The sequence below is a fragment of the Nannobrachium achirus genome, assembly GCF_963921795.1.
Source record: "Nannobrachium achirus genome assembly, chromosome: 18".
NCBI lineage: Eukaryota > Metazoa > Chordata > Actinopteri > Myctophiformes > Myctophidae > Nannobrachium > Nannobrachium achirus.
The window spans coordinates 59,728,442-59,740,974 of NC_137825.1; the positions used below are offsets into that span (position 1 = coordinate 59,728,442).

At 42.0% G+C, this 12,533-nt stretch overlaps 1 protein-coding gene across 1 annotated transcript in view; it reads left to right on the forward strand.

The window, feature by feature from the left end:
- Positions 1-12,533, forward strand: part of antxr1c (ANTXR cell adhesion molecule 1c) — a gene marked incomplete at both ends in the record, with an annotated part of 156,242 nt that overhangs the window by 50,499 nt on the left and 93,210 nt on the right. Inside the window, one exon of the mRNA XM_080747017.1 lies at positions 10,397-10,468. Within this exon, the coding sequence (XP_080603143.1) occupies positions 10,397-10,468 (72 nt within the window). The remainder of the gene's footprint in view (positions 1-10,396; positions 10,469-12,533) is intronic.

A 12,533-nucleotide genomic window follows, 5' to 3' on the forward strand; every position in this document is an offset into this window, starting at 1 on the left:
GTGTGTGTGTGTGTGTGTGTGTGTGTGTGTGTGTGTGTGTGTGTGTGTGTGTGTGTGCGTTAGTGCATGTGTGCGTGTTTACACTGTGTTTTTCCTCCTGTCCGTTGCTGTAATGGAATAATCTTCACCCCCTGAAGAAAGCTGGCTCCTCTCTCTCTCTCTCTCTCTCTCTCTCTGCTATTGCCTGCGGCCTGGGGCCCAGTGTGTGTGTGGGTGGATGACTGCGTGCATACATGCGCGTGTGCGTGAGCGAGCGTCCGTGCGTGCGTGCAATGTCTTGCATGTTAAAGACTGTACTTGTGTTTGTGCAGCACATTTTCCTCCACATTCCTCGGCCTCCTCCTGAAGCGTCGGTGAAGTGTTTGGTTTTTTTTTTTTGTTTGGTTTGCAAGGTCCTGTCCTCACTGCTTAGTCAGCTTAAAGACATGAACCGAACGGGAGGCCTTGATGTGTGCAGCCTTATCATTACAATAACAACTGCAGGGAAATGCTTCAAGTGCAATGTTTTGGTTCACCCACGTTCAAGGTCAGCAGGTTGGAGATTAAAACAAGTTAAGCTTGTCATGATCGTTCATAAGCGTTGTCGGTTTCAATCCCAACTTTAGACTAACATAAGTTTTTTTTTTTTTTTTCCAGAAAACTATTATAGTCGGGGAGCCACATAGGCCTGGGGCCAATTCTGATATCTTCACAAATTGGTACCACCCAAGGTGACCATACATTTTTTTACATTTTTGACTTCCTACATGTCTCTAGTTTACATTTTGGTATGATAACCCTTTCTGAGACCCAGCTTAATGGATGTTATCAGCCGCTAGAGTCGGTCTCCCATCGACTTTCTATACAGGAGGAAAATACCCAGAATTGTTTTTTTTCTGGGTATTTAAGTAGGATGTGAGGGGTCTAACTAGGGGTTTGTCATGATGCTGAATCCATTGCAAGCATTTGTTTTGCAGAAAAAAACATTCCTTGGGCTACAAATGGCCCCAGAGAACGCCCACAAAACTGATGAAACTGATGAAAAGTGATGACTCATCACTTTTCATCACTAAACCATCGTTTTCTGGGGCCATTTGTAGCCCAAGGAATGTTTTTTGTGCAAAACAAATGCTTGCAATGGATTCGGCATCATGACAAACCCCTAGTTAGACCCCTCAAATCCTACTTAAATACCCAGAAAAAAAACGTTTTCTGGGTATTTTCCTCCTGTATAGAAAGTCGATGGGAGACCGACTCTAGCGGCTGATAACATCAATTAAGCTGGGTCTCAGAAAGGGTTATCATACCAAAATGTAAACTAGAGACATGTAGGAAGTCAAAAATGAAAAAAAATGTACGTCACCTTGGGTGGTACCAATTTGTGAAGATATCAGAATTGGCCCCAGGCCTAACAGGCCCAAAAGCTCAAAGAATAGGGTTTTACCTGTGACTTCATGACATACTTTTTATCGACTTTACTGTACAGGAAAAGAATACAAAAAATACATTTGCTTTAAGTAGCATGTGAGGGTTCAAACTAGGGGTTCTTCATGATTCTGAATCCATTGCAAGCATTTGTTTTGCATGAAAAACATTCCTTGGGCTAGAGTTTGGCCTCTCAAAACTGTGATTTTTGATGACTGATCACTTTTCACCGTTTTGTGGGGCTGAAATCTAGCCTAAGGAATGTTTTTCATGCAAAACAAATGGTTGCAATGGATTCAGGCTCCCCGGCTATTTGGATTTAGAACTGTGGTTTAGAACAGTGGTAGCAGATATACAAACTCACAGCGCGCCACTTCATTTCCAAGCACTGATGTTTAGTGTTGTAGTCGAGTCCAAGTCAAGACCAAGTCCGAGGAGGGTCGACACCAAGTCAAGACTGAGACCAGATAAAACAAATAATAATAATAATAATAAATATTTTATTTTATATAATAAAGACGCCCCAGGGCGACAAGGCCATGTCTTTGCCGTCTGGCCAGTGATGTATGTCGGACCAATTACCCATAATATATATCCACTAGACCTTACCCGTTCAAAGAGAGAGAGAGAGAGAGAGAGAGAGAGAGAGAGAGAGAGAGAGAACGTGTGTCTCTTCACTGCAACATTCCTAACTGTGAGAGAGGTGTGTGTGGGGCTATGGGATCCCATGGCCTGGAGGAACGGACCGTAACCCTGACAACAGGCTGAGCTGAACAGAAGTGGTGAAGAAACGCTAATAAATAGCTTGAATTTGGGAAAAATTAAAATCGGGCTCCGTCACCGTGTGTATAATGCTAATGGTCAATGCCATGTGAAAGTTTGGATCAGTCGCTGAAGCGAGTGAATAGATAATGCATTGTGACCTCTGACTGACTGACTCCTCTAATTATATGATAGATGTACAGTACTGTATATGGAGATATGCTGTGAGACCCAAAACATGCTTACTCAGTTATGTGAAAATCCTATGAAGTCTATCACATCATACATACAATCCCTTTTATGCCCATACATACAGATACATATGGAAATATGAGTTAATATTTTCATGATGTCATTGTGGGAATGCGCAATTATAAGCCAAACTAATACATTGACTGTACTTAGTATAAAGCTTTACTCAGGTCAAATAAGTCTATAGGTATAAGTGGTGGCAGTGGGTCCCTGGCACAATAATAAAACAAAATGGGTGTCCGCTTCCAGACACAGATCATTTTGGGGGGTATTTGACACTTTAAGAGCCACTGCCATAGAGAGCATCCATGCAAAACAGCGCCTTCTCAGTTCAAAATGAACATTACACGTACATATGGAACATATTGCATCAGTCTGCCCACATCGTTAGTTACCACGGTTACCCAGTGACACGCCATACGCTTCCTGCCCTCCTTATGTCACTTTATTCTCAGCCAGATGTGTTTCTTCTTTCACTCTTCCCTTTCTGTTTGGATCCATTTCACACAGGGGCGTCACACCAAATTCTGGGCCCTGGGTACAAGGATTCACTGACTGGGAACGTATTAACGACATACAAACTCACAGCGCGGCACCGAGTGCCACGCTGCGAGCTTGTAGGTCTGCTATTTTTGAAATATAGTGAAATATTTAGTTCCAGGGACCCAGAAGCAACATTTTAGTTACAAATGTTGGCTTAAAAATTACATATATTCAAAGATTTGCAAACATTCTCACAACTTTTCAAAAATAGCAGATCTACAAGCTCGCAGCGCGGCACTCGGTGCCGCGCCGTGAGCTTGTATATCTGCTATTTTTCAATAGCTAAAGTATAAAATAATTAAGGCCCCTCCCACTTCCCCCCCCCCCCGACCCCCTTGTGACGCCCCTGACCACCTCAGCCTTTATGAAAGAAACCTAAGAAATCTGGGAAGAAAGTTTTTGATTTGAGCAGAGGTGGTGGAGTCATCTTTATGAGCTTGAGAACAAGCCGAAGAAGATGAGATTTTAAATAGACCGGAGATTAATTTCACCGGAAGAATATATTATTGTGACTCCCAAGGCTGGGAAAATCTGTCTCCTTCCGTTTATTTAGTCTACTTAACAGAACAGATTTAAACAGAGTTTGTATACCTGGACAATGGACATAGTGATGGGAAATTTTGGAAATTAGTTTTTTTAGTTTTTGTCTTTTGCAGGCTGATGACTTTCAATCCACTACATTTAAAAAAGAAATGTTGTACTTTTGACTCCAAATATTTCAATAGTTCATTCAAATAAATATTTGAATGAACCCTATTTCACAATATAGCCGATCTTCAAGCTCACAGTGCGTCACAGCGCCACGTGTTGTGAGCTTGTAGATTGGCTACATTAATATTTATGGACATTTCTGACAATTTCTGAGGATCGCATTTACTATCAAAACCTCCACCGGCTGTCAGTCTGTCAGTCAGTCTGTCTGGCAGTCTGTCTGCCCTACTCATATCTCCGCCGCCGTTGCCCCTATCCATGCCAAACTTTGCACACACACTCCTTAGGCTGCCAAACCACAACCTCCACCCCTCATTTCTGGAACTAAATATTTTGAGATGGGGGTCCGTGGCCAAATACATATAATTTTGGGGGTCTATCACATGAAAAGGTTTGAGCATCACTGACATGGAAACATAGGTTTCTTGCACACATTTTCAAAATGTTTCAAAAATAGCAGATCTACAAGCTCGCAGCGCGACACTCGGTGCCGCGCTGTGAGCTTGTATATCTGCTATTTTTTTCAAAGGTTAACATTCATGGGGGGCCCACAGTGAATCCTTGTACCCAGGGCCCAGAATCTGGTGTGACGCCCCTGCTGATACATTCGGTTCTCATTTTGCTCTTGTTTCGCATAGAGTTTCGTCATATCTCGTACCTTGTAAAGACATTAGAGAGAGAGAGAACGCTCCAGAATGGGGCAGTTTAATCTTGCCTTGGTTACTGGCAAGCGCGCACGTTGAAGTAATGTCTTAAAAACCAGCATTTATAGACCACTGGTTGTGCAACATGTTCTGTTTCCGTCTTGGTGCAGGGAGGAGAGTACATTGATTGAATACATGCAACATGCTAGAACAGGGGTGGGCAATTATTTTTTCCATGGGGCCACATGAACAACAGAACATATTGTGGAGGGCCGGGCCAAAAGGCAGTGCTCTCCGCAAGATGTGCTCCCCGCAAACTAAACACATGGCTTTACCTCCGTCTTCAGTAAATAAATACTTAGCAGACCATTTTTTTGTAGAAAACCCGGCATTCGGCATCGACTTTTCTTTATTTGCCGAGTGAGACATGCTGTTCCACCAACTGTAATAGAATCCCCAGCAATAAGACCTGCTCAGTGCTGTGCGGTCCATGCATATTACGCCATTCCCAACTAGGAGTCACCTTTTGGAGGAGCGCTCGTTTTGGTTCACTGAACGTCCTGCGTATGTGCAAAAGTTTTACAACAAATTGCATGACGTCACGTTTTTAAATCCCTTGAGAACAACGCTGGCATGGTGTGCCGTCAACACATCGACAAACGTGTCCCAAGTCGGCACGCCATGGGGGGAACCAAACCCGCCCGCCCCCTCTGTGTGTCTCAGCCAAACTCTCAGACTACAAATGGATAAATTAACTGCGAGGATTTTGTGTACTGGCCGGGGTTGTCAAATAAATGATCTCTGTCTGTCATTGGCAGAGGTTTCACACTCAATTCTGGGCCCTGGGTACAAGGATTCACTGCGGGCCCCCGCTTTAACTATTGAAAAATAGCAGATAGGCCTATACAAGCTCACAGCGCGGCACTGCTAGCTTGTAGATCTGCTATTTAAAAACATTTAAATAGCAGATCATTTGTGCAAGTATTTCAAATCCTTCTAATTTTTTTTTTTTTTTTAAACCTGTTTCTATGTCAGTGGTGCTCAAACTTCTTCATATGAAGGACCCCCAACATGATATGTATTTGGCTATATTCAAAGATTTGCACACATTTTCACGACTATTACAAAATAGCAGATTTACGAGCTCGCAGCGCGGCACTCGGTGTCGCGCTGTGAGCTTGTATATCTGCTATTTTTCAATAGCTAAAGTATAACATAATTAAGGCCCCTCCACCAACTCAATCCCACTTTCCTCCCCCCTTGTGACGCCCCTGCTCATTGGTGTCCAGTTCTTCAGAGCTAGCTACATACGCTAACAGCTAACAGGGGCTTAAAGATTTACCACAGTCAGTCAGTTCGCTCGTTTCCCATGTGTCATCGTGTCTCTGGCTAGCTCATTATAGCTAACGAGCACCACCACACACATAATGAAGGCATGGCATGCACACAGACTGACACACACACACACACACACACACACACACACACACACACACACACACACACACACACACACACACATCTCTCTCACAACCATGAGCACACAGAGACACGATTCTATTACATGTCGTCGTTGTCGGGTGGAAACCTTGTATGTCCAAACACGTTCGTTTTATATTTATCATCTATAAAATGTACTAAACTAGTGAAAACAGCCGATCTACAAGCACACGAGGCGTTGTGTGCTTGTCGATCAGCTGTTTTCACTACTTTTGTGCAACAGCCTTGTACGATGAAGCAGGGCTTTACTTTGCGAATAAATGTACATGTTTGAAACTTGGAGATACAAGGTTTCTACCCGACAGTGACGATATGACTCACGTGAGACATACACACATCGTGCACGCGCCATCTCCTCAGCGGAAATGAATGTAGGTCCATTAGGGACAGACAGCCGCGCCGGTGCGCCGGTCTTTTCATTTCCATCCAGTTTTATGACAGCCCTCCCCCCTGGGGGGCACTGGCATCTATTTCCTCAGCCCTCCGGGACAAGAGGAGGAGGTGCTATAACCCCACCAGGGACGTGCAGAGAGTGTTAGAGAGGCAGGGGCTGACATTTCTAAAAGGGCACTTTTGGTGAAAACATCGAAAATAGCAGACCTTCAAGCCCACAACGCGTCAACGCGTTGTGAGCTTGGAGGTCGCCTATTTACGATGCTTGATGCCACACTGAACTAAGCATAATCATGTCAATACTGGAGATGTGACGTAACGGCATGGATTTCTACGCAAAGAATTCAATTCTTTCAACATAAGCTGCTGCGTTCAAGTTCAGGAGAGTTTGGACAAGGCAATTCTCTTGAATGCTGCCTTCAGGTATGGCATATGGAAAGAGGACATTTGCGTTTCTTTCACCATAGTAAAAATCATGGTCTGTAGTAGGGCATTAACAACATCGTTTGATGACGTCATCACATCACACACAACCCCCCAATTATTTTGGGGGGTCCTCAGATGATTAACTTAATGTAAAACATTGTCTCACTGTAAACTGTAAACAAACCAACATAAAGTTTAAGTGTATAGAGGGTAGGCCTATATGCACATATCTAAAGTGAAAATGTAAGGACTTTTTAATACTTCTAAAATGTAAACATTGTCCAAATTGTCAAATATATAGTCGGAGGCAGAAATTGTGATGCGAGGCGTTGTGAGCATGTAGATCTGCTATTTTCACAATAGAACCATGTTATACCAAATGTAATGTAGCACTGTAATATTGGATCATTCCGTCCTTGACAATAAGCAATCCTACTGTTTGAATGTTGTATTTCAACTTCGACTTTTGACTTTCTCTGGTGGGAGTCGACTTGTGTAATGAAGTCGACTCAGTCGACTTGGCGACCTTTTCGTTAATGCCCTAGTCTGGAGAGCGAGGGCAGTTTTTTACAGGCTGATAAAAGGTCAGGGGCTCAAGCCCCCTTTGATGTCTATGTGTGCACGTGCCTGAATGTGCCACCTCCTCCCCCAGTCAGTCACACCACCAGAGCCTCCTGTCCTTTCATCTCCACAGTGTGTTTGTCTGGGTCTTTAATGAAGAGAGCTGCTGGCCAACAGGCTCTACGCGCAGCAGCTTTATTGGATAGAAATTGGACCTTCACACAGGTCTTAGCAATTATATTAACCCATTTAGGCCTAGGATTATTGACTGCTTTAACCAGTGAAAAATAGCAGATATACAAGCTCACAGCGCGGCACCGAGTGCCGCGCTGCGAGCTTGTAGATCTGCTATTTTTGGAAAAGTCATGAAAATGTGTGCAAATCTTTATGTATTTTTAAAGCAAACGTTTGTAACTCAAATTGTGTTTCTGGGGGGTCCCTGGAACTAGATATTTTGAGATGGGGGTCCGTGGCCAAATGCATATCATTTTGGGGGTCCTTCACATGAAAAGGTTTGAGAACCACTGACATAGTAGTCTCTCAAGAACAGACTAACTGAGCTCCAGTGACGTGAAAATGACCTTTTCTTTGACGATGGCTGGCCAGATTGCTGACATAGAAACATAGGGTTTTAAAAAAATCTTAGAAGGATTCAAAAGACACTTATAGAAATAAAAATAGCAGATCTACAAGCTCGCAGCGCGGCACTCGGTGCCGCGCTGTGAGCTTGTATATCTGCTATTTTTTGGAGCGGTGAAAGCGCTCCCAATAGACAGGTATGTCTGTGGCTGGCTGGCTATGTGGCTGGCTGGCTGGCTGGCTGGCTGGCTGGCTGGGTATGTCTGTAGCCTGGCAATACCTTGAGTGGCCACACTAGTTAAAGGAGGGGCGCTGTTGTGCAGGCACAAACACACACACACACACACACACACACACACACACACACACACACACACACACACACACACACACACACACACACACACACACACACACACACAACACAGATTCACCGCTCCACTTCGAACCGAGGTTTGATTTTTTTCATATTTAAAGCATAAAATATTGCGTAACAATGTGTTCAGGCCTAAATGGGCTAATAAAGGCTGCCTCTGTTCCATCCTGGTCAACCAGCGTCAGGGTGCTGAGTATTCTGCATGTTGTTGGCTCACTGGAAACACTGTGCTAGACCGGCGAGTCTCAAAGTGGGGTCTGCAGGGACCCTCGTGGCTCCTTGAGGGGGTTCCTAATGAGGATGGGACGAGACACGATATTATCGTTTATCGCGATAAAAATCACTCACGATAATCATATCGTGGAGATTTAAACTCGGTTTAGTGATGGTTTAGTGATGAGTCATCACTTTTCACAGTTTTGTAGGGTCCATTTTTAGCCCAAGGAATGTTTTTCGTGCAAAACAAATGCTTGCAGTGGATTCAGAATCATGAAAACCCCCCAGATAGACCCCTCACATGCTACTTAAAGAAGATTTTTGGGGGGGTCTTTTTTCCCTGTATAGCAAGTGAATTAGAGCCACCAGATCCCATGGGAAAAGTGCTTGGATCCGTACATTTTTGAATTCTGTGCACAAAACTACCCCTAGTTGCAAATGTTCACGCTTTCTGCCGGTAGTGAACATATTAGCCTATTTTTGTTACATATTTCTCCCACCACCTCTGTTTTCAGTCACTCCATGATTTCTATCTGAATTCTGAAAGTGTCACATTATTCCTGCAGTAAAAAGGAAATAAAAAATGCATCGTTTAAAACCAAGTGAGAAAAGCAGAAACATCATTAGCATCATTATTTTGTTTTGAAGAGCTTGGCTTGTTGAATCCCCCAGCTTAACGGTGGGTTCATTATGTTGGGAGGCTCTTAATGACTTTGGTCCATGTGAGTGTTTGGCAAATGTAACTGTTTTCCTGTGCTCCACTATACTCAGTGGTGTAAAGTAACTAAGTACATGTATTCAAGTAGTGTACTTAAGTACAGTTTTGAGGTATTTGAACTTTACTTGAGTGTTTCCAATTTCCAATACTTTCACTACTGCACTACATCTCATATTGAACTTTTACTCCACCACAATTATTTGAAAGTTTTAGTTACTAGTTAGGCTACTTTGTAGGAGTATCATTACAAAACTGACATTAACAACTTCAGCCCTATAAACATTTCGGGCATTCACAATGCATCGTGAAGCGACACATTGTGAGCTTGTAGATCAGCTATTTTCTAAATATTTGTACCCATTTGAAAACTTGAAATGACACATTCTGCAGAATGAGTAGCCTACTTTTACATTTTGTGCTTTAAATACATTTTTATGCCACTACTTTTCTACTGTTACTCAAGCACATTTTGAGTTCCAGACTTCTACTTTCTGCATTGCAGTATTGATACTTTTACTTAAATAAAGAATGTGAATACTTTTCCCACCACGGACTATACTGAAGTAATTTGTAATCTGTACAATTTGCTGCAGTAATTTACTAATATACTAACATTTACCATGTTGAGGTAGATGTATGATTGGACAATCCTGTGTTTATCGTGATAAAAAAATAAAAAATAAAAAAACATAATGCCCTCTTTTTTCGAATTCCCAGAAGGTTAATGCCCAGAAGGTTCATGCCAACTTTAATGCCCATAAAGTTAATGCCCCGCTATTAATGCAAAGATCTAATGATCCATTCATACTGTAGCTAGCCAGTGCCTTCTGTTTTACATTTTATTCTTTAGTTGTATTGAAAACCCTTGAAAATATAATATTTGAATGCCCTACTGAATAAAATGTAAAGTAGAAAACATTGTTAAAGACCCCATCTCTGTGTAAAGAATGGTTAAAGTTACTGATGTTACTACTGTATGTGGTGTCGTGAAAAAATGTACATCCTACAGTGTTCAGTATGTTGTTGTATACACAGATATGCATAGATGTGTAGGCAAATATTAATTGAGATATTTAACCACTTAAGCCCTATTTTGTGACGTGCAAAAGGTGTTAAATAGGCGATGACCAAGATCATGATGTGTTGTATTGCGACGTACGGTATCGCTATTTTTTTCCAGTTTTGTGTGAAAGATGTGAACATTTTTGGAATATATTTGAAACATTTTGCCTAAAATGGAATGCCCAAATTAGGAACCCTGAGGTTGAAAGTGGTTAAATGAATAAAATATATGTATTTGTTGTCTTTCAGGTCTGGCAGTGTCAAGAACCACTGGGATGAAATCTACTACTTTGTGGAGAACCTAGCAGAGAAGTTCAAGAGGTAAGAGCTCCTTCACGACAACATTTGAACCAGTGTTGTTTTTGACAGCACATTTTGTTTTAGTTTTAGTCATAGTCTTTTGAATAAAATGCCTTTTAGTTTTAGTCATAATTTAGTCACCTGAAAAGTTTTAGTTGGTCTAATTTTAGTCGACTAAATATCATAAGATTTTAGGCGACTAAATCTACAGTTGATTTAGTCAACTGGAATGTATTTTGGCAGGCCTTGATGGCATCGTAATGACAGATTTGACACATCACAGCTTAGTTTTTATTACGTCTGTATTTAGTTTTCGTCAGTGAAAGAAACGCAGCCAACAATTATTTTTTGTCATAGTTTTAGTCGACGAAATCAACACTGATTTGAACAAACACGTTGAAACGTCTTTCTAAATCCTTGGGACTACAGTATTCTTTAAAGGACCAGGTCACCTCTGGGACAACCAGATCTTATTTTATTGTTATTTTTTGTGTTCAATCTGTGTTTTTAGATATTTTAGTATTTCAGCCGATTTCAGCATGCTACAACTGGTCATATGATGCAAAATGCATCATATGACCAGTTGTAGCAGCTGAAATACAAACATATCTAAAAACACAGATTGAACACAAAAAATAATTCAGGATTGTGTTGATTGTGTACCACACAACAATAAAATAAGATCTGGTTGTCCCAGAGGTGACCTGGTCCTTTAAACCTCCATTGTGGGCTTGTTTTTCTGAAGGTAAATACCCACAGTAGTCTCTGGTCCCATAAGTTCCATGGAGCCTTAAAGAGAAACCCAGGCCCGACGTACATCACTCACCCTGGTCAAAACACAGCATCCTCTGTCCCCGGAGCCACAGCTAGCCATATGCTAAGTCACTCAGTGTAACAGACTTAATGCCCTGTACCCAGGGGGGGGGAGTGGGACTGAGTTACTAGGGCCCAAGTTGGAGGGGCCTTAATTCTTTTATACTTTAGCTCTTGAAAAATATCAGATATACAAGCTCGCAGCGTGGCACCGAGTGCCGCGCTGCGAGCTTGTAGATCTGCTATTTTTGAAAAGCTGTGAAATTGTGTGCAAATCTTTGAATATATATATATATATTTTTTTAAGGGAACATTTGTAACTCAAATTTTGCTTCTGGGGAGGGGTCCCTGGACTAAATATTTTGAGATGGGGGTCCGTGGCCAAATAGAGATCATTTTGGGGGTCCTTCACATGAAAAAGTTTGAGCACCACTGACATAGAAACATAGGTTTTTCAAAAAAAGCTTAGAAGGATTTGAAATATTCAAAGACTTGCACACATTTTCAAGATTGTTCAAATAGCAGATCGGCACTCTGTGCCACGCTGCGAGCTTGTATATCTGCTATTGCTCAATAGTTAAAGCACAAAACAATGCGTAATCATGTGTTTCCAGTCTGGGTGGGTTAAACCCACTCGCCCTATGAAGAACATTCATGGGGTCCCCCAGTGAATCCTTGGGTTTTCAGAAGATTGACTTCCATTATTCTAAATAGAAGTGTCACCTAACCCTAACCTAAACCCTAACCCTAACCTCAGTGGGGGTATTTCTGAATAGGGGTGTTTCTAAGTAGGGGTGTTTCTGAATAGAGGGCTGCCCCCGAATCCTTGTACCCAGGGCCCACAATTTGGTGTGACACCCCTGCCTGTACCGTATGTGACCTGCTCCACTGTACACAGTTGGATGCTGCTGCACCTCCCTTGGAGGAAATAGAATGCAACATCAAAATATTCATACTTGGCTGGTTTTCTGCAACATTGGACTTTAAGAAAACAATAAGAGCCTGCAAGTCCGTTTCACCTGTAAGCGATAAATGATTTGCACAAACATCTTCTTTTAAAGGGGCCCCACCATGCTTTTCAAAATATATATTTTATTTAAATATTGGTTCATAATACGGTTTTATACAGGTTTTAGCCTAAACAACCACTCGGATATATACATTTAATGTTCTGTCCGTCTCTAATTCCAAGCCATTTCAGATGCAATACCAAAATGCCCTTTGTTGGCAACGGGGCGCTCTCTTTGGGCTAAAATTGGAACGATACAGAGAA